Source organism: Amblyomma maculatum, chromosome 10 (assembly GCF_055883805.1).
Source record: "Amblyomma maculatum isolate TAMU_Amacu chromosome 10, ASM5588380v1, whole genome shotgun sequence".
NCBI lineage: Eukaryota > Metazoa > Arthropoda > Arachnida > Ixodida > Ixodidae > Amblyomma > Amblyomma maculatum.
The window spans coordinates 121,483,860-121,507,055 of record NC_139353.1 but is presented as its reverse complement, the minus strand read 5'-3'; the positions used below and the strand labels follow the sequence as shown (position 1 = coordinate 121,507,055).

General features: G+C 45.1%; 1 protein-coding gene across 1 annotated transcript in view; it reads right to left on the bottom strand.

Moving 5' to 3' along the window:
- brun (trafficking protein particle complex subunit brun) overlaps positions 1-21,642 on the bottom strand; it is an 83,723-nt gene extending 62,081 nt beyond the window's left edge. The window contains exons 1-6 of the mRNA XM_084580443.1: positions 21,143-21,642; positions 18,764-18,929; positions 12,438-12,507; positions 9,986-10,170; positions 8,235-8,422; positions 2,670-2,839 (exon numbers count right to left, since the gene is read on the bottom strand). Coding sequence (XP_084436569.1) covers positions 2,670-2,839; positions 8,235-8,422; positions 9,986-10,170; positions 12,438-12,507; positions 18,764-18,929; positions 21,143-21,410 — 1,047 coding nt within the window. The 5' untranslated portion in view covers positions 21,411-21,642. The remainder of the gene's footprint in view (positions 1-2,669; positions 2,840-8,234; positions 8,423-9,985; positions 10,171-12,437; positions 12,508-18,763; positions 18,930-21,142) is intronic.
- Between the last annotated feature and the right edge of the window lie 1,554 nt (positions 21,643-23,196).

Below are 23,196 nucleotides of genomic sequence, written 5' to 3'. Positions count from 1 at the left end.
CGCTCGTCCTGTGTGCCTCTCTTGTCCCGGTCTGTTCCGCGCTAAGCCTCCCAGTAATCATGTCTTCACTTTCTATACTTTACCACCTGCCTGCGGAGAGTGACAATGACGGTGTAAAACTGAGGAACGAGCGTATAAGGGTTAACACATTAAAAATGCAAAAATCCAACCTACTACTTACTGTACAAACCCTAATATCATAAAGGTCCACATATAACACGAAATGCAATTTCGGCATAGGAAAAATGAAAAAAAAAAAAAAAAAGTCCTTTGATCGGCGTATAATGCGAGTGAGGAAAGATCAGCAAAAATATTTATTTGCACTACATTTCGCGGTTGCCTCGCTAACTCTGCTCTGTTGCGTCCAATGCAACATCATACTAGGCGCCGAATAGCGCCACGAACCTTCATGTGCTGCACGCCAACACACTTGATTGGAGAATTTCACGCACCATGAGGAAAAGAGCAGCTCACATTTGCCCCAGCAAACGCGGAAACCACATGGTCCTCTGGCTGTTCTAAAACCAATAGGCCGTTTCCAGCTCGGACACAGGACAGCAGCTCATGAGCTGCTGGCCATCATGCATCGCGCTCGTGCTCGTTCGCGTCTAGCACTGCACGCAGGTGAGCGGCATGTGCACCCAGGAACTGTTCTCATACTCGGAATTCTCGTGACTACAGTCAAACCCGGATATATCGAACTCGAAGGGGATCGCGAAATAGTTCGATATATCGATAATTCAATATACAAAAATCGGCTTGTGACGGCATTTACGATGCCAAAAGACGATACCGTATTTGTCGCGTAATTAATCCACTCGCATAATGAACCCACCCTGCACTTTTGCACAGAGAATTTGAAAAAGAAAAAAAAGCGCTAAGGCCAGCTCGCTCACGTGCAAGCGATTGAGCTATCTCAGGGACGAACGGCAGCGGCAGAGCGAAAAATTTCAAACTTGTTGGAACGGCAGCCCTAATCAAGGTTTCTGCGTTGCCGCGGCAGAAATCGCGAGCGTTTTCGCTTGCATGTCGATGGCGCGCGTCACTTCGTTTCGGTCGTCTCATCCACAGCTCAATTCTTGGCAGCGTGCCAAGATGCTGTGTAGCGATAACGTCGGGGCACGTTTATCTTTTGATAGCTCCTGCAGCGGCGGGGAGCGAACTTGGCAGAGTGCCCGTGATGGCTTGATTGCACGTACAAGCCTGGTTCGATTTATCACGCCGCGCTTGGGGCGGGCGTCATGATCGCAGCAGCTGACCGCGTGCTTTTGTTGATTCATACATGAAAGAATAAACGACACCCGCAAAAAAAAAAAAAAAAAACAAAAAAAAAATGCCGCTTTTTAACGTCCAAACAGTGCAACGATAAGAAAGGATGACTCGCAAAAAGAAAAACAAAGAGAGAGCTGCCGCTTTTTAACGTCCGCAGGCACCATAGCCACCTCAGCCGCCGCGCGCAGAGGGTTCGCAACACACGCTAGAGAAAGCCTGTCTGAAAACGGGTTGAGCTGGCTTGGCGCATGCGTAGCGCGTGCTGAAGGAGAGAGATAGCTTGGCAAAAGGATGGGCACACCCACGCACATGGCTTGCAAACGTCATGTGTTGGCGCGCGAAAAACGATAACTGCAGATGCGCACGCCTTTGGGGAATGGGCGCGGCGCTGCCCAGACCAGACGTCGCCGAATTGTCCCCTCTCATTCCTTCCGCACGTGGCTTGAAAACGGTACGCAGCAAACTGCCAATGGTGATGCGATCGTCTTTGGGGAAGGCACACTTTCCAGTGTGTGGTGCGGAGTTCGATATATTGAACGACCGGTGAAATTAAGTTCGATATATGACGCAGCTTTCCTATACTTTTGCATGGGATTTTCAAGGAGATATTCCGCGAGTTCGATATAACCAAAATTCGATATATCCGGGTTCAATATAACCGGGTTCGACTGTATTGTCATCTGGTATGTATATCATTTGCAGAGAGTCATCTTTATGTATAAAATTCTTTTTCATACCTCCAACCACATTTGATATTCCGCATCTCTCGAATGCGCGACCAGTGCGCTCCTTGGGAATACTGGTCACACATTCGCGATTCGGCTGTAGGGCATGGCTAACATGGTGGAGCAATCCGTAAGAGTGACCCTTTTGCCATCCTTACATCATGCACGGTGTACTCGGCATGCTTCTTGTCGCGTATGCATCGCGGGCACCGTGGTTGCGAGGTCAGCATGGTGAAACTAGAACCATCGAAATAGTGAGCCGGTGCCACTGGTAGATAATGCCTTGTCACACTGGAAGCCTGATGCTGATAGCGCTGATTAGTGATGAGGCGGAATTTAGGCTGAAATTTATTTGGAGCCGCGCATATACGAGGCAGAAATCTGAGACATTATAATCGGGAAAAAGAACCTTGTATTATAAGCGGGTTTCTATATGGTATAACCTAGTTTCACTTCTGCTTTTTCAATGCTGGAACAAACTTGACAAACGTCAGTGTACATCACAGAGCACATGAAAATAGGACTGGGTTTTTAGAAGACACATCATTCTATAGGTGTCAACTAGTGTAGTTCTACGGTCTTAGGCGTCAGCCATACATCCCCTTTTCCCGTCTCCCTTTGACACACTGACCCCCGCATGCGGAGAAGGAAAAGGAGGTTGTTCCAACTGACCCCTTGAGCAGCAAGCCACCGGGCTGCCTTGATGCCACACTCAGCCTGGATAGGCGCCACTGGCGAGTACTTGGCGTAGTGGATGCAGCTCTCTCGTAGCTGCTCCCAGCCCTCGTCCACAGCCAGTCCAGTCAGGCGGCGCTGCTGCTGGGCGGCCTCACTACCTCCCGCTGCAAGGAAAGGAAACAGCTGCGTGTGGAGGATAAACACGTATAAGCAAGCCCTGCTGAAATGCTGCACGGAGAAGACATTGTGACTGCATGCCGCATGTCTTTTTCCGGTGTGTCCCCAGAGGGCGCTGGCACACAGGACTGCACAGCATCCCTCGCCAAGGCTCTCTCACCTATTGCCACTTGTTAAAATGTTCAGTCGTTTAGCCCACTGTGCACTTGTTTTTCTTTGCACTGGTAAGCATTTAGCATGGCTACAGCGGAGTTTGAATATTCCAGCATATTCTTAACCGTGACATTGATTAGTGCTCCCTACGCACACCACAGATCATAGGCAGCTGCGGAGGGCAATGGCGGTACCATAAAGTGAATTGGCTTTAAAGCAACTCGACTAATGAGGACGTTTAAATTCCTTCGGCATACAGCAAAATCTTTGTAGTTATCTTCACTCTAGAGGCATTCAGAATCATGTGAAGGACAGGTTTTTGACTGGGACATAAAATATTCTTCATTGTACAGGTTATTTCGCTGTAGAGGTGTTGGACAGTAATGCAAACAAGTTTTCAATCTTCTAGTTTAAATTAAGAAGGGTCAGTAATACACAAATGTTAGTAGAGCCGGATACCAATGTGCTCACTATGTCTTATCATCAATTCGCAACACAAAAGCCTGCAGAGTACACGGTAACAGCTCCCCAGCATGACCGGGAGGGGGGGGGGGGGCAAGATATCGCCGCTTCCTTCGCCAACTTCGCTGCTGCCGCAGGTTGCCAAGCCGGTTTTCTCCCGCTGTATTTTCTTTTTCTTCTTTCGCGCGCGTGTGCATGATCCGTGCTATCAGTGCTGCGCCGCTGCGCACGCTTTTCTCGCTGTGCGTGTGTGCGTGGGCCTCGACCGGTCGTAATACCGAAGTTCGCATCACCCGTAGCGAAAAGAAAAAGTGTTCCGAACATCCGACTTTTTGCCCACTCATCATCATCATCATCATCAGCCTGATTGTACCCACTGCAGGGCAAAGGCCTCTCCCATATGTCTCCACTTAACCCGGTTCTGTGCTAGCTGCATCCACTTGACCCCTGCGAACTTCTTAATCTCATCCGCCCACCTAACTTTCTGCCGCCCCCTGCTACGCTTTCCTTCCCTTGGAATCCAGTTTGTTACCCTCAGCGACCATCGGTTATCCTCTCTTCGCACTACATGTCCTGCCCATGTCCATTTCTTCTTCTCAATTTCCACTAGAATGTCGGTAACTTGAGTTATTTCTCTGACCCACTCTGCACGCTTTCTATCTCTTAATGTTACCCCTACCATTTTTCGTTCCATAGCCCTCTGGGTTGTCCTCAACTTAAGTAGAACTCTCTTGGCTAGCCTCCACGTTTCAGCCCCATAGGTGAGTGCAGGCAAGATGCAACTGTTGTATACTTTCCTCTTGAGTGATACCGGTAAGCTTCTAGTCATAATCTGCGAGTGCTTGCCAAATGCGCTCCATCCCAATCTTATTGTTCTTGTTATTTCCTTTTCATGGTCCGGATCTGCGGTTACTACCTGTCCTAAGTAGACATATTCGCCTACTACTTCCAGTATTTCGCTACCTAATGTAAACTGCTGTTCCTTCCCGAGGCTGTTGAACATTACCTTAGTCTTCTGCATATTGATTTTCAAGCCTACCTTTCTACTTTTTCTGTCTAGGTCATCAATCATTATTTGCAGTTCATCCCCCGAGTTGCTTAGCAAGGCAATGTCATCAGCAAATCGCAGATTACTGAGGTATTCTCCATCTACCCTTATCCCTAACTGCTCCCATTCCAAGTCTCTGAATACTTCCTCTAATCAAGCTGTGAATAGTACTGGGGAGATTGTGTCTCCTTGCCTAACACCTTTCTTTATGGGAATTTTGTTACTTTCTTTATGCAGAACTATGGTTGCTGTGCAGCCACTATATATATCTTCCAGCACTTTCACGTACGGCTCGTCTACCCCCTGATTTCGCAATGCCTGCATCACCGCCGAGGTTTCAACTGAGTCAAATGCTTTTTCGTAATCAATGAATGCTATGTATAAGGGCTGGTTATATTCCGAGCATTTTTCTATCACCTGATTGATGGTATGGATATGATCGATAGTAAAGTACCATTTCCGAAACCCTGCTTGATCCTTTGCTTGATTGCAGTCTAAGGTTGTCCTGATTCTATTAGCAATTATCTTAGTAAATACCTTATACGTAACAGACAGTAAGCTGATTGGTCTGTAATTTTTAAGGTCCTTAGAGTCCCCTTTCTTGTGAATGAGGATAATGTTTGCGTTCTTCCATGGTTCCGGTACCGTCGATGACACCAGGCACTGCGTATACAGGGTGGCCAGTTTTTCTAGCACAATATCCCCTCCGTCCTTCAGCAAATCTGTAGTTATCTGATCCTCTCCAGCTGATTTCCCCCTTTTCATAGTTTCTAGTGCTTTCTTGACCTCGTCCTTCGTCACTGGTGGAACGTCTGACTGTTTTTCCCTACCGCCAATCTCATTACGGTCCTGACTACTTTGGCTACTGTAGAGATCTGTATAGAACTCCTCGGCTACTTTGACTATCTTGTCCATATTAGTGATGACGTTGCCCGCCTTGTCCCTTATCGCATACATCTGATTTTTGCCTATGCCCAATTTCTTCTTTACCGCTTTAAGGCTTCCCCCGTTTTTTACAGCAGGCTCAATTTTCTCCATGTTATACTTCCTTATATCGGCCACCTTGCGCTTATTGATTAGCTGTGATGTCTCGGCCAATTCGATCTGGTCTGTTGGATTGGAAGCTTTCATACTCTGGCGTTTCTTAATCAAATCTTTCGTCTCCTTAGACAGCTTACCGGTATCCTAACTATCCTACCGCCTACTTCTACCGCGCACTCAGTAATGATATCTCTGAAATTATTGTTCCTTGCCTCTAGGGTAATGTCGCCATCCTCAGTTAGAGCTGAATACCTATTCTGTAGCAAGATCCTGAACTCTTCTGCCCTCCCCCTCACCGCTAATTCGTTGATGAGTTTCTTTCTTACTAATTTATTGCGTTCCTTCTTCAGATTTAGGATAATTCGGGACCTCACCATCCTGTGGTCACTGCATCGCACTTTCCCAATTACCTCTACATCCTGCACAATGGCGGGGGTTGAACACATTATGAAGTCTATTTCATTTTTAGTCTCTCCGTTAGGAGTTTTCCGTGTCCATTTCCGGTTCTTCCGTTTGCTGAAGAAGGTATTCATAATTCGTAAGTTATTGCGCTCTGCAAACTCAACTAGTAACTCCCCCTGCTATTCCTAGCACCAATGCCATAGTCACCTACTGCCTTGTCTCCTGCCTGTTTTTTCCCTACCTTGGCATTGAAGTCGCCCATTAGTACAGTATACTGCTTCTTTACTTTTCGCATTGCTGATTCTACATTTTCATAGAAGCTTTCAACTGCCTGGTCATCATAACTACATGTAGGTGCATAGGCCTGTACAACCTTCAGTTTATACCGCTTATTAAGCCTAATTACGATGCCTGCAACCCTCTTATTAATACTATCGAATTCATCTATATTACCCGCTACATACTTATTGACAAGGAAACCTACTCCCAGTTGTCGCCTCTCCGGTAAACCTCGATAACACAGTACATGCCCATCCTTCAGTACAGTATATGCCTCATTCGGCCTCCTAACCTCACTCATCCCATTTCATGCCCTCTAGTTCCTCTAACAGCACTGCTAAACTAGCTTCACTAGCTAGGGTTCTAGAATTAAACGTTGCCAGGGCCAGTTTCCAATGACGGCCTGTCCAGCGGAGCCAGGCTTTCTTAGCACCCCCTGCTGCGTCACAGGTCTGACCGCTGCCGTGGTCAGTTGTTCCGCAGCCGCTGGTGACTGAGGGCAGGGGTTTTATGGAGCTTATCATAGGAGGTTGTGGCCAATTACTGCACCAGGGTGGCCAACTCCTGTTCTGGTGAGGGAGTGCGTTGCCGGAGGTGTTCACCGGCATCAGGTCGCACCCCAAACCTGTGTATGCAATTCCATCGACACGCGGATTTTTTTTTTTTTTGTTTATCCGGTGGAGAATTGCGCGGCACCGGGATTTGAACCCCGGTCCTCTTGCATGCGAGGCGGATGTTCTACCGCTACGCCACCGCTGCACACTTTTGCCCCCTGAACGCAATTCAATTCGGCCGGGGAATTTTATGAATTCGTATCAGCCGAGTTCGTATCACCGAGATTCTACTGTATTATGGCATCCAAAGGAAAGGCATTTGTTTACAGTCCTCTCCAGGCTACTCCTAGTCTCGTGCTCAGGAATTTTTTATCAACTTTAATCAGAAGGTGGCACACCAGCAAGCTTTTTTATTGATACTTAAAATTCTCAATAAAGCATGAATCAAGCAGCTGCAAATGACTCACTGCATTTGCTAGAAAAAAAAAATACACCTTTCATACTTTTGCAGCATCATCTCTTTTGGGTACAATGGGTTCTGATTTATATCAAACAGTCACCCTGTTCCCCTTTCCTGTATAGATATGTCTAAAACACCATAAACAGTAACAATGTCATCCATGATTTCTAGAATTAACTGACTGGCTACCATGAAGCATCATGGTTCCTGGGATATCCCAATGACTGTTAGTGCATTGCAGCAGGACAATACGGTTATTCACTCTTTGCTTTCCTATCTGCTCTGGAAGGCTTCGCATTTAAAGCACAGATTCCTTTTTCATCTTGTAGGTTACAACATAGCCCAGCCTCATCCACGCGAAAAGTGTTGCGAGCTTTGCAGTCCACAACGAATGCCGCTAGTGTTGTTGACATCCAATCCTCTACAGCAGAGGCATAAAAATTCCTTGCTTTACCATAGACAGTCTTGTAGGCAAGGCCATGCGCCTGGTTTTTAAGGCTATTTACCCATCCTCTAGAAGCCTGAAAATCTTCCATGCCAAGGCAAAAGCGCAATGTCCATGGCCTTTCCATGAAGAAGTTTTCTGTCAACGACAGTGCAATGAGGCAACTTCTTTAAACCATGTCCAAAGAACCAGACATGTAGGCATTGCCAGTTTGTTCATTCCAAGCACTTCAGTGTAGAAAATAACGATGTACTAAAAGAGAGCTCAAATAAATCACAGTGGCATGTCGATAATTCAAACCCATTTACTTCAAACCCCCAATTGCTTGAGCCCGTCATCATCGTATGTAGTAACAGCAACCACATTTGGACTCGCCTGAATCCCATCTTGGCATACGATTAAAATTTGTCAGTACAGAGAAGCAAACACGCCACAACTGAAGGCTGGCTCCTGATCAAACAGCTTGACTTGCAGCTCTTGCAGACCACAATGTCACTGATTCTAACTGTCTAAGTTTGATGGGTCAGAGTGAGCTCACCAGTAGGCGTGCAGGTGGCTGACACAGCCCCCTCGAGAGTGGCGGCCAGCCACAGCCAGTCAGGCACGCTCCGCAGCAGCTCCTGGGCCTCTGTGTAGAGGGCGTGTGCCTCCCGTGCCAGTCCCAGCTGCAGGCTTAGGTCGCCCAGCTGCTTGCGCTGGCGGCCCTGGCACCGGCGGCGGAACTGCCTGCATTCACCCCAACCAAGAAGAAAACAGCCTGTGAGCGCGACAAGACTGTGAAAAGGAAACACTAGAACAGTTATCACTGCTTAGGATTATGTGGTGGGTGCTAAGGTTATCTGCTACTGTGCAGTTGTTTGTGCTGTAGGGGTATTTATTCAGGCAACCCAGATAGATCCAGCTACTGAGGATGCACTTGCAGCAGAGTGTTAGGCATAGCGAACCACAAAGACAGCAACCAAACTTCTTCATCCTCGGGCGCACCAGCACGCGATGCTGCCAGTGGCTATAACGACGAAGGTTGGCATACTACAGTGCATTTAAGTCATACGTGCCATCTTCAAAACTATTCGTATAATCCCAAGTCATAATGCATTGTACACAACTATTTGGGACACTTCCAAAATTTGTGATGCCTGAAAATTCGGATGAACTGGTAATTCTACCAACAGAATTCTACTGTATTCAATTTTAATGCGTAAGCATTAAGTGCCTATGTTTGCGGAATGTCTGTCTGCAGCTGGTGTGAGCACGAGTGTGTTGCACTGAAACAACGTAGAGTGAAACCAATGGTAGCATCTGAAAGAGCATCAAGAAATGAGCTTGTGTGCCAGATTTGGTGCATGTAAAGTAACTAGGTAATTAATTAGAGCCAATTATGTTAATCAGGCGTTGAAATAGCCGCACAGAGTAATGGCAACATCCTAATGGAGCACGTAGTACTCGACTTCCGGTGATGTAGCCCTAACTTCCTATGGCAGGAAATTTGAATAGTTTGAATGTGAACTAGAGGGAATGGCCATGATTTGCGTGCACAAATGGATGGAAATGTTTGGAAAGTGTGTAAAGAGAGACAATCAATCAGCTACAGTATGAAAAAAAGTTCATAAATGAATAAAAAGAGGCACTTGAATGAACAAAAGAAGAAAAGAAGGGGTTACTATGGTAATTGGTGCCATGACATCATGGTGTAGCCTAGCAATGCTGGATGTCATGGAAATAAAATTCCAAGAGCACTGCAGTATCTACAGTGGAGAAATGCGAAAGAGCGTTGCTGCTGCCAACGGTATATTGCGCACCCCTTGTCAAAGACAACCAGTGTTCCGCTGAACGCATCAAGTTCATCGGCATTCTATAATTGGCTTACAGGAAAGGAAAGGCGCAGTATCTGTCACTCGCGGAATCTAGCTGACACATCTCGAGGAGAATACGACAATGTTCAGGCTTACACATTTCTCCAGTGCAGATACTGCAGTGCTATTGAAATTTTTCTGCTAACTGACACAGTTGACTGCTTGCACTGTACCATTTACAGTTAGCAAATATAAATCTCTCCTACAGTAACACGGAAATGCACAGCTTTCTAACCAATGTCCCTTGCTTTCATTTGCCGGAATGCAGACAGCAAGCTTTCATTTTCCCTTTCACGGAGAAACAACTGCATCATCATTCTCAAAAGACTGCACAAAATACTTTTTAAGCAGGTACATTAAGATCTGCAAACACATGCGCGCTCATGGGCCAACATGAAAGGTAAGAAGGCACCCACTACCGTTTCGGGGTCCCCACCTGGACTCGGTGTCGAGGCCGACAAAGTCCTCAAAGGGCGCCTTGAGCAGTGGCAGTGCGGAGGCCGACGGACCGTGCCGATCGAAACAGCGCTCCAGCCGACGTGACTCCAGCACCCAGGCAAGGGAGGCCGCGAAATCGGCAATGTCCCGTTCAAGCTTCTCCCCATCCAGCTCCGGATACAACTGCAATAGTGGCAGCTTGCTGTAGATTCAAGACTACATTCGCCACTTGCCTATGAAAGACACAATGCAGCAGAGTAGCCTGCACTGGCAATTATACCATTCACAGCTGCGTTTGAAAGAGGATCAGGCAACGACCACCAAACCCATAATGCTTTCATAGCTGCATGTCACACATGAACTGCATACAGAGAACCCACTGTTCGGTTGTTGGTGCTTGACCCAAAGAATAAATGAGCACCCAAGTGATTTCTACAGCAGAGTATCTTTAAAAACAAACATGACAGGACTTATAAACCCAGAAGACATACGTTCAGCGTGATATGGAAGTGCTCAAAACATATGAGCACATACAAGGTTACAGGCTCTGTTAGAAAACCAGGAGTGCAATGGACACAAATGAAAAGAGCCTAATAAGCAAATGTACATATATTTGAAAAAGGTGTTTCAGGTCAGTACACCCTTTGCAGCAGTACCACATTCAGCTGCACCCAACCATTTATTTGTTAATAGTTTAAGCATTTCGTGCAATGCATGACCTTTTGTCACATATTGATTTAACTAGCCATCTACAAAGTCTACACATTCAAAATGCCCAATAGAAGTTATGAACTCAGGGAGTTATATAAATGATGGTTGCTTCCCTGCAGAATAGGAGAAACTGGGACACTTATGAAGAAAAAGATAATTACCGCAATGACAATTCTTTTTCCAATCTTCATGATTTTTTAAAGTAAAATCAAGACAAAAACAATAACACACACACATGCAAAAGCACAAAATTAAAGGGCAACTACGAAGGTTTTTTGACAATTGCATATTCTGGTAACAATTTTACTGTAAGTTTTCCTCTCCGTTCTTATGCATTCTACCAAATTTGGTAGGTGCTGTGTGATAATTCAATCGCGAGCAACTCGGTTTTAAAACAATTTCTGTGGGCAACACTGTTTGTGAAATCATGGACATTATTATTCGCTTTACGGCCCACTCCTCACATCATGATAAAATTTTGAGGCCTTTATTAGTCTATCTCAGACATTTTATAAACAGTGCATCATGATTCCCATACTTTATTTCCACCATCCAATCCGTGTGCGAGACTTTTTCCAATACTGCATGCAACGTCACCCTTTCATCAACTGAAACATCATTTCTGGCCATTAAAGCAGTTTCGGTCTCGATTTGGTGTTCTTTCCTTTTAAATATAGTTCTGCTTGTAATTTCGGAAAAAATTTATGTTAGAGTCAGGATACATGAAGCAATGTAAAGCAATCAAAACCTCAAAATGATAAAAAACTACTGGAGTCGCCCTTTACATACTAAGAGAAAATTTCAAAACTGTTTCATCTCTTGCCAATATGGCGCTACAACCGCGGAAATTTAAAGCCGTTTTGTCATTAAGATTAGCTTGTCCTGAATTTTGTCTTTCAGCAAGCCTGCTTCATCTCTGGCAGCTGACACGTGGAGCTTTCTTTTACACTATGTCGAGAAAGGTCACTGAATTACAGAAACAAGGCGTGCTGTTCTGTGAAAAAAGAAAACAAAAACAAAAAAAAATTGGCATTTTTACATTTCATACGACCTGCGATACTCAGGCTCTGACAGGGTTAAGGATCCGAGAGATCTACTGTAATCATAGTCCAACTGCCCTGCTGGGGTGGCGCAGTGGTCAGGGCGCTAGACTACTGTGCCCAAGGACGTAGGATCGAATTCTGGCCTCGGCGGCCGTTTTTTGATGGAGGCGAAAAGCTAGGCGCCCATGTGCTGTGCGATGTCAGTGCACATTAAAGAACCCCAAGCGGTCGAAACTTCCGGAGTCCTCCACTACGGTGTCTCTCATAGCCTGAGCTGCTTTGGGACATTAAATCCTACAAAACAAAAAAATGTAGTCCAACTGCACTGCTGCCTTCGATTTGAGTCAGCACTGCACAAACAGGAGCAACAACAACTCTTCCCATGAGCAAAGGCCCAAACAGCATTTCAAGGGAAAAAATTAAAACATGCAAAGCAACTTAAATTTAGTGAAGGAAACACAAACCTAGCACTCCACTCACAATTAAAGGGTAACTACTAAAATGTACAACTTATACCAGAATATACTGCCATCCCAAAGGCAACAATTACATTAAAAAAATGCGCGTTTCCACCATCACAGACCATGTTTCACCTTCCCATTGCAGTGGCAACAAAACACCATCCAACACACATCAACGGCGAGATGGAACAGCTCACATACTTTGAGCATTCTGAGAACACCAAATGATGCTCACCAGGCACTGGGTGCTACGAAGCTTGCTGACCGGAGGCACTGCCTCTTCACCTCGGTCAGCTTCTTCCTCCCTGCACAGAGCGCCACATGACATCACAATGCCTCAATTTCTCCAGCTACCCAAAAGCAATCTGAAAGCATGTGCACAACAAAACTTGCTCCTTGTAAAAAGTATCCTGCAAGGAAGGCAGTACGCTACACTATTGTACGGTAGGCACTTAAGGGTTGTAAGCAAAAAGCAGATACACACTGAGCACTCTCTGGTTAGAAAATGTATCAGATACATTTACAGTGCAAGTAAAAAAAGAAGCTACTGTCTACAACTAGGTCAATTTATCTTGCAGCCCGCATAAAAACTCACGTCCTCTGAGGCACATTCAGAGAAGAAACTCAGACACCATTTCACCCGCCAGTGAACCGGAAGCCCAAGTTCCAGCAAATTCACACCTCCAACAGCTTCAGTTCAGTTCAGGCGTTCAGTCGTGTCCGACTCTTCGTGACCCTATGGACCATGTCACGCCACGCTTTCCGGTCTCTCACTATCTTCTTAACATCACATAGCTTCATCTGCAATGCCTCGAGAATGCCATCTAACCATCGCGTTCGCTGCCTACCCCTTCTCCGGCGACCCTCAACCTTTCCCAACATCAAATCTTTCTCCAGCGACTCCTCTCTTCTCATCAGATGACCAAAGTAGCTGAGCTTTAACTTTAGAATTTGACCCTCCAATGAGCAGTCAGGGTTTATGGTCGACAATATCGACTGATTTGATCTTCTGGCAGTCCAAGGAACTCTTAAGAGTCTTCGCCAGCACCACAATTCAAACGCGTCAATTCTTCGGCGGTCAGCCTTTTTCACAGTCCAAATCTCGCATTCATACATCACAACTGGAAAGACCATAGCACGGGTTATACGGATCTTGGTTGGCAGACTAATGTCTCTGCTCTTTACAAGGCGGTCAAGGCTAACCATTGCTCTCCCAGAAGCAGGCGTCTCCTAATTTCATGGCTGCAGTCTCTGTCCGAGGTAATCTTGGCGCCCAAGAACAGAAAATCTGTCACAGCTTCCACTTCTTGTCCATTGATGCTCCAGGACTTGATAGGGCAAGACGCCATGATCTTCGTCTTTTTAATGTTCAGTTTAAGCCCAAACTTCTCACTCTCTTCTTGTACGCGCATCAGTAGTCTCTTGAGTTTCACTTCACTTTCTGCCATTAAAGTGGCATCATCCGCATATCTAAGGTTGTTGATACGTTTTCCAGCAATCTTCACTCCAGCTGATGACTCGTCCAGACTGGCCTTCCTCATGATGCACTCTGCATATAGGTTAAATAGGCAGGGCGACAGTATGCAGCCTTGCCTCACCCCTTTCTCAATCGAAAACCAATCAGTAAGACCATGCCCAGTTCTGACTGTGGCCTCTTGCCCTTCATAAAGGTTCCTGAGGAGACAGATGAGGTGAATTGGAACTCCCATCTCTTGGAGAGCTTGCCACAATCTGCTGTGATCTACGCAGTCAAACGCTTTCGCATAATCAATAAAGCAGAAGTAAATGGGTTTCTGGAACTATCTTGCTTTTTCCATGATCCAGCGAAGGTTGGCAATTTGGTCTCTAGTTCCTCTGCCCTTGCGAAACCCAGCTTGCACGTCTGGAAGCTCCCGATCCACATACTGCTGCAGCCTACCTTGCAGGATTTTTAACATCACCTTGCTAGCATGCGAAATAAGCGCGATCGTGCGGTAGTTGGAACAATCTTTGGCACTGCCTTTCTTTGGAATGGGGATGTAAACTGACCTTCTCCAATCCTGTAGCCATTGCAGGGTTGTCCAAATCTTTTGACATAATGTATGCAGTGTGTTAACAGCGTCGTGGTTGAGGTTTTGAAGCAACTCAGCTGGAATACCATCAATTCCGCTAGCTTTGTTCTTAGCAAGGCTGGCTAAGGCCCATTCAACTTCACTCTTCAGGATGCCCGGCTCGAGATCAGTAATCACAACCATCCTATGTTGGGTTTGCACATCAGGGTCCTTCTTGTACAGTTCTTCTGTGTATTCCTGCCACCTCTTCTTTATCTCTGAGGCTTCAGTGCGGTCCTTGCCTCGTTTGTCCTTTATCACGCCCAGCTTAGCACAGAAGATTCCTTTGATATCTTTGATTGTCTTATACAGAGCTCTTGTGTTCCTTAATTGGCTGTTGTCCTCAACTGCTTGACACTGTATGTTCAGGAAGGCATTCTTATCTCTCCTTGCTATTTTCTGAAAATCCGCATTGAGAACCTTGTATCTGTCTCTTTCCCCCATACCTTTTGCCATCCTCCTTTCCTCAGCTATTTGCAAAGCCTCTTCAGATAACCAGTTTGCTTTTTTGCATTTCTTTTGCTTTGGAACTACCTTAGTAGCAACTTCTTGTATTATATCACGAACATCAGTCCACATCTCTTCGGGCTCTTTGTCTTCTAGATCTAATTCTTGAAATCGATTCCTCATTTCCACAGCATATTCTAATAGAATCTGATCCAGATCATACCTGAAAGGCCTTCTAGTTTTCTGCGTTTTCCTCAATCGAAGCTTAATTTTGGCAACAAGAAGCTGATGATCGGTGCCACAATCGGCCCCAGGCCTTGTTTTTACTGCTTGTATAGCGCTTCTCCATCTCTGCCGGCCAATAATATAATCGATCTGATTCCTGTACAGACTGTCCGGTGAAATCCATGTGTACAGGCGCCTCTTGTGCTGTTGAAAATGAGTATTCGCTATGGTCAGGTTGTTTTCTTGACAGAACTCTACTAGCCTCTGCCCAGCTTCATTTGGCTCACCAAGACCGAACTTGCCTGTAATTCCGGATATTTCTTCACTCCCGACCTTAGCATTCCAGTCTCCTATGAGAAAAACGATGTCTGATGATGGGGTGCGGTCTAAAAGGCATTGTAGGTCCGCATAAAATCTCTCAACGTCAGCTTCTTCAGCAGCAGTGGTCGGTGCATAGACTTGGATAACTGTTATGTTGAAAGGGTGACCTTGGATCCGAAGTGAAATCATTCGGTCGTTTTTGGGGTTGTACCCTAGCACTGCTTTGCCCATTCTCTGTTTACTATGAGAGCGACCCCATTCCTTCTCTTGGATTCGTGCCCACAATAAAAGACATAATGGTCGCCAGAGTTAAATTCTCCCATTCCGGTCCACTTGAGCTCGCTGATACCCAAGATATCAATGTTCAATCCGTCCATTTCTCGCTTGACGATATCCAGTTTACCTTGCGTCATAGATCTTACATTCCATGTTGCTATGTGATATATCTCCTTGCAACATCGGACTTTCCGGTCGCTTTCCGACACATCCACAACTGAGCGTCCTTTTGGCTTTAGCCCAGCCGCTTCATTCGTCCTGGAGCTACTAGGAATCGCCCTTTGTTCATCCCCAGTAACATGTGGGACGCCTTCCAACCTGGGGGGCTCATCTTCCGGCGCCATATCGATAATGGTATTGTGACTGGCCATAGGGTTTTCTTGGCAGGAAATACTGGAGTGGGTTGCCATTACCTTCTCCAGTAAATCACATTTTGTCAGAACTCTCTGCCGTGACCTGTCTATCTTGGGTGGCCCTACACAGCAGAGCTCACGACTTCATCGAGTTTCGCAAGCCCCTCCGCCACGACAAGGCAGTGATCCATACCTTAACACTTTTTGATGCTGTCAACTCCCACAACCCTTTATCCATGCACAGAAAGCCAAAATAAATCCAGCGCTTCAGCTAGCCACATTGATCAACATTCAGTGTATCCAAAGCAAGGAAGCGCTGGATACACTGAATGTTGATCGATGTGGCTAACTGAAGTGCCGGATTTCTTTTGGCTTTCTGTGCATGGATAAAGGGCTGTGGGAGTTGACAGTATCAAACAGTGTGGATAAGCTGTTGGAGGTGTGAATTTGCTGGAACTCGGGCTTCCGGGTCACTGGCGGGTGAAAATGGTGTCTGAGTTTCTTCTGTGAATGTGTCTCAGAGGACGCGAGTTTTTATCAGTTTAACATCCCAAAGCGACTCAGGCTATGAGAGACACAGTAGTGCAGGGCTCCAAAAATTTTGACCACCAGGGGGTTCTTTAACGTGCACTGACTTCGCACAACCCATGGGTACCTTGCTTTTTGCCTCCATCGAAAAACGGCCACCGCAGCCGGGATTCGATCCCGCATCCTCGGGCACAGGAGTCTAGTGCCATAACCACTGCAACATCAAGTCAGGCTAGCGGAGCAAGAAGGGTCCCACATAATGCACACATGTAGCAGATACAATTCCCTTACTACAGATTTGCTGCAACATCCCCACTCACAAGGGCAGATGCATATAGCTACATGAGAGTTGACAACATACAAAGGGGCTAATAAATGCAGATGTAACACAACAATCTGACCATTATCCCAAGTCTACAGCAGTTGCATATCCTGCAGAAGAAAGCTAAAAAACATGGCACAGCTTATAACAACAATACCTCAGCCTATAAATGCTTCATGCATAGCCTACCTTCATTGTAAGTTTTTCACTACCCCTCCGATATTAAAACACTTGTTTACAACACACTCGAATATGCATCAGCAATCTGGGACCCTAACTGTACTACCTTAATTACAATGCTTCAGCTCATGCAAAATAATGCTGCCTGTTTCATGCCTCTTAGCTACAATATAACTGGTACTTCTCAACAAAAACACACGTAATCAACTGACCAACATCTTTCCAAAAATTTTCATGGTTATTTTATTACATACAGTATTTTACAACTGCCTCAATGTACAAAATAAAATCATGCCTCTTCCTTATATTCCAACCCAAACATGATGACAGTCAGCCTAATTTTAGTTCCACCAAAAGGTTGCCCCTAGACCATTATGTTCAGTATGTCACCTGATAGGAAAGTCCCTCTTTCGGAATGAGAGCCAGTGATAAAAAAAAACTGCACTTCCATAACACTTTTGCTAACATTGTAATATACTCAGGTTAAAAACAAGTGCATTGACTCTTCAACACTCACTTTTTCTTTCACAGAACCCTTATAATTCTATACTTAATTCAGATAGTATTATATAATCAGGAGTGTGACCTTTGTGTTTTTTGTGTGTTTTTTTGTTGTTTTCCCTTTGTAATTGCTTCCCTCCAAAATGCCTTAGGTCTTGAGACTACCAATACGACTAAAAATATCTACGAATGGTCATGTTTGTTACATTTGCCTTAGTTATGAATCGAAACGACAAGTAATTCTCCAGCTCGTACCACACTTGACTGATCTATTCGCAAGCACAGACACCAGACACTGAGCCACAAATCAGTGCTCAAGGTTTTCAGACCATGAGCCCGGTGCATTAAGCCTGTGGAAGCAGCTGAGCACACTCAGAATTTGACCTATATAGCATGCACACATTCTATGAATCAAAACCTTTCGTGCAAGGCTGAGTCCACTCAGCATTACGCCTATGTATGGGAATGTACACACATTCTGAGCAGTGAATCAAAACATTTCGCCCAAGGTTGAAAGTCCACAGAATCTGCTCGATATTTGGTAAATCAAAAGTCAAACACAGTTAGTACCTAGTGGCCGTTGCAATACAGCAACTTCCAGAATGTGATTGCTTCGTCCGAGTCACAGTTAATTCCACACATTTCCCCACAGAATTACGATAAATGCAGTAAAAGCAGCCATTTATGTCCCAGAGCAGACATCTGTCCAGGCTGGAATACAATTAGGAATACTTTACTGTAGCTGTAGCTCACAATTCATGCTACAATGTCTGGCCTTACATTGACAGGCCTGCAATGCATACCATACAGCAGGTTGCATAGACAAATCCATTCACTGAGCCACCTATTCAGCTAGAGTTGAGCACTATCTCCAAAGATATAAAATAAGACAACACAAGCTATTGAGAAAAAAATTCTGAACTGAAAAAATGCTATAAAGGGTATGCATGGGTCCCAACTTTATTTCTGTATAAAAATGATCAAAACCTTATTCAATTTCTTCACATTGGCTCACATACACGTTTGTTTTTATGCAAATATTTTTTGCCTACTGCAAGCACACCTTTCTGCGTCCAGCATTCACAATGCTTGCCAGAGGCTCACGTTCACAAAGCCTGGCTACAGTAATCAGTGATTCCATCAAAAATGGAAAACACGAACACTTTGTTGAAATCATGCCAATCAAGAATTTCACTGCTTCTTCCGCATAACATGGTGAGTGTGATAGTTAGGAAGCGACTAGCATGCATGGCTCTGCACCCAATTCCCATATGCCCTATACACCTTGTCTTTGAATTTACGTCCCAGGCAAGCTCACCCTGATGCGGAGACTGCAGTAGGAGGCAGAGGAGGTTGAGCAGTGGTGCCCCCGAAGAGGAGGCAGCGCGAGTCGATGGCCGTTGGGTGCTGTTGCAACAGCTGCTCGTGCAAGTGGCACAGTGCATCGACGCCACCACCATTCTCATCTTTGGCGCCACATTCCCCTGCATCAATCGAAGCAGCCACACCACGCCTGTCAGCAAGGAATTGGGCACAGTTTTTGCTAAAGTTCAGTGACACTGAGTGAAATTTGGCTATGGTAACATCTTGTCACCCTCTGTCATTCCCACACGTTATGCACAGGGCGCAATAACGAAGCAGCAGCAACAAAGTAAATGCTTAGCGCAATACCACAAACAAATATCCAAGACATTTCACAGAACATATTCAAGTTGCACTGCGTTGAGATTTTTGCATCCTAGTAACAAATCAACTAATTTTACTAAAAAAATTAAAAGATTACAAACTGAAAAATGGCAAAAGAACATTGAATTGCAGGTATCAACCCCACAGGATAGTTTCCAAGAAAACTGCAGTGTCATCCTGACCATTCGCTACAGACCTCTAAGGCCGGACTGCACCGAAACTCACTTCCAAACGGTTACCATCGAGTTCTGTTTAGTCATGATGTTATGAGTTTGAATGAAGCGGCAGAAAAATTTTTCAATTCAACTTGCCTGAAAAAAGCACATCTTCTGCTCCTCAAAAATGAACATCAAATAGCCAAAACAAAATTGTATAAAGTTGTCCTTAGAGTAAGTCAATTGCCCAGCCCAGTAATGAAGAATAGAGTCTTGCTGCAACTTTGGATGGACTGCTTACTAATTACACTGCAAAATATTGGCATTACAATGCAGTAATGCAGCCAAACACACCTTGAAAAGCCACATACCAAGTCAATTCAAGTTCATTTAGCTCCTCCTGTTCCATCATAATCCTCAGCCAAACTATGCCCACTGCAGGGCAAAGGCCTCTCCCATATTCCTCCAATTAACCCTGTCTCATGCAAGCTGCGACCACTTAATTACCACAAACTTCCTCATCACATCTGCCCACGTAACATGCTCAAAACCCCTTCAAGACTTCCCTTCTTTTGGAATCTGGTCTGTTATTCTATAACATCCATCAGTTACCTTGCTTTCGAATTGTATGACCACATCCATTTCTTTTTCTTGATTTTGACTAGGATATCATTACCTCACATTTGTGCCCTGGCCCACTTAGCTCCCTTCCTGTCTCGATGTTAAACTTATCGCTTTCTTTTCCATCACTCGCTATATCATACAAAATTTAAATTGAACCCTTTACATTAGCCTCCATATTTCTGCCCAGTAGGTGAGTACTTGTAAGACAAAACTGTAGCACACTTTTCTCTTGAGTGTTACTGGTAAAATGCTATTCATGGCGTGAAAATAGATCTGCCAAATACACTGCACCGCATTCTTATCATTCGTTTTCTCTCATCGTCAGGTTTATCAGTCCTTACCAGCCTAACGTGTATGTTTTCCCTTACCACTTTCCGTGCCTTGCTCGCTACCACAAACTGCTGCTCCCCACAGGGACTATTGCATATTCAAGCTTCAATTTGGCACTATGTTCACTATGTCTTCCATTGCAATATTTTTGACAGTACATAGTAGTACTGATGTCGACAGAAAATGGTGATCACAATAGGAATGACCAGGGCATTGTACTGTGCTTTGTTTGCAGCTTATGAGCTCGTCTTTTTCTTCTGCTGACGTATAAACTAAATATACACCAACAACTTAAGATTGAAGCTGTTCAGCAGAAAGCAGCTGTTTGCTAGCCAGATTTATTGCTTGTGAGACTTGATTCCATTCCATCTTGTACTGGTATTATGATAATTTATAAATTCAACCACAGCAAGAAGATAGGAAACAAATGCAGTGCATCAGGTTAAAAGAAAATGAAATGTAAGGTGAAGCTAGAAAGCAAATGCACAAATAGGTAACCCTCTTCACAGCGACGTCTATAACTGGCTCATGTAAGCGAAGAAAGAAATACGGAAAGATTAGAGGATTTATGGTGGTCAGCAGGAGGATATTTGCTAGCCAAGTAGGCGGCAGAGGAGAGCGGATTCGGAAAAGATCCGTGTGGTAGTATTAACTATCAATCGTTCCGGCATGCCCTGATATAAAAGAGATCTTATCAACAATATGTCTATTCTGAACCAGACTCACGGCATTTGCTAAAATTGTCAATACTTCATTATTTCGGGTTCGTTAAGATCTGCCCCATTAAACCTTTACAGACAAAACCCCCGCCGAGAAAGCAATTTTCAAGGGCCGCCCTCCGAGAGCGATTGGTCGTATCAAGAGCCTGGACGCCGTGACCCCTTTGTGCGGAAGCTACCCACCGACGGTAAGCAGTCCGAGGACCCGACGGTGAGCCTGGAAGTCGCCCCAGTGGCTGCCGTCGGCCGCGTAGCTTGTCACGTAGCGAAGCCACACGCCACGGCTCCCGTCCGGCTGCTGCTGGTCGTTCAGTCGCGTGCAACGGACCCGGCAGATGTGCTCCAGGGCACGATCCCATAGCGGCCCCGCCGGCCCCAGCGGCTGCACCAGCACCAAGAGGCAGTGGTGGTCCTCCAGCCGCGCCTCGAAGTCCACTGCAGTGGAGCCCATGGCCGGGCGGCGATCACTCGCTAGTCATCGCGTAGCACGCAGGCACGCTGAACCGAAGCACTCTACTCAGGACGAGCTTTACCAGCTACCGGTTAAGTGAAAAACTGGAAGCGTTGCAATACACGAAACCAAAGCGCATGCAGTTCCGCTTCGCATTCACATAAACCACGCCGACAGATGTCAAAATAACAAGCACGGCACGGCTGCTCAGCTGGTTTTCATAGTTGCCAGATTACAATGTGGCTCTGCGTTATTTGGCGCTGAACGGTTGAATCCAATGTTTTGTTGAACCTGCATAGCGACCACCGTGATAGCGACTTTTTCTTTAAGAACTATGAACACTTCTTGAAATAAAACCAAACTGCACAAAAACTAATCTAAAGGATGGTAATTTGTTTTACACTTTTTGAAAAGTAGCTTTGGTTTTGTTATCATAGGACTGCTCAATGCCGTGCTGCCGTGCTGCCGTGCTAATGGCTTGAGGACACGTAGGTATTCAAGCAATATAAGATCAATGTAATAGTAGTAATTGCACTCCAACCTGTCAGGCAAGCTCGCGTGAAACGTGGAGCATATTAGGACCACGAGAGATTCGCCAGCTCCTAGGGACGTCCCGTCAGAGTACCACCATGGTACCACCTCCATCTTAACATTGTAAACCGCAGGATATCCCCCTAAGCTCCCTTCCGGGATTTGTTCTAGCTCCAAAGGAAGATCTCCGTGTGATTGTTCCGCTTACTTCCCCTTTAGGACCATGCTAAATGCATTCCAGGACAGTTGTCTGGGACCATGCATGTAACATGTCCACGAAAGCGAGTGAACGAGAGCCGCACAATCTCACTATTATTGCATGCACTATATTTGTCTTTGTGGGTATAAATAATTGGCGCAGTCCCTGCTACGATCATCAATAATTGTTAACTGAAATTTTGACTGGAGGATTGCATTCTCTTTTATGGTTTTTCAGAGCTTATAAATTCAGCAAATATAAGCCCATATATATTGCATTACCTGAAACATGGAAATTGGCTCCTTTGGAAAAAATATATAAAAGGCTACGCAATATTTTGCATTATATGCAGCCTATGATGCATATCACGATATGACGGTTATATGTGTGGGGAATATGAACCACTAGTTCTAAAAAAGGCCTATGTAATTGCGATAGTTAAACGTGGCACCTAGCTACCCCGACAACACACTTACGTCCCACGGACATCCCAAGGATTCTGATTATGGGAGTTTCGGATGTCCTAAGGAAGTCCGGAAAAGTCCCACAAAAATCCTCCAAAACATCCCAAATGAAACAAAGTAATTTCCTCAGGACGTCTCAAACAATACCGAGGTGGGAAATGTTTGGTGCATTTTAGGGGCTTATTGGGACATCGTTCAGAAGATTTTCCTCAGGTTGTTATTCTAGGCCCTATCTTGCCGAGGCCTCGTAAGAAGCATGCAATTATATTATTCTCAGCTCATCCCAGTCAAAAAAAGTCAATGGGTCCAATTGGGAATTTCCCAATTGAAATGAATGGGTCAAAAACCAGTTGTGTTTTCACCACCCATTGGGCCTGACCATTTGATATGAATTGGTGCTCCCAATTAGAAATAATAGGTCACCCATGAAGACCAAATGGTTCACCAATTGAACTCAAATGGCATACCCATTGAGCCCAAATGGTTTGAACTTACATAGCTGAAAAAAAAAGAATGGAAATGCAATTTCAATGTTTTGTGTCCAGAAGTTATAGGGGAGCCGACTTCTATACAAGTTGAATGAAATTAGAAT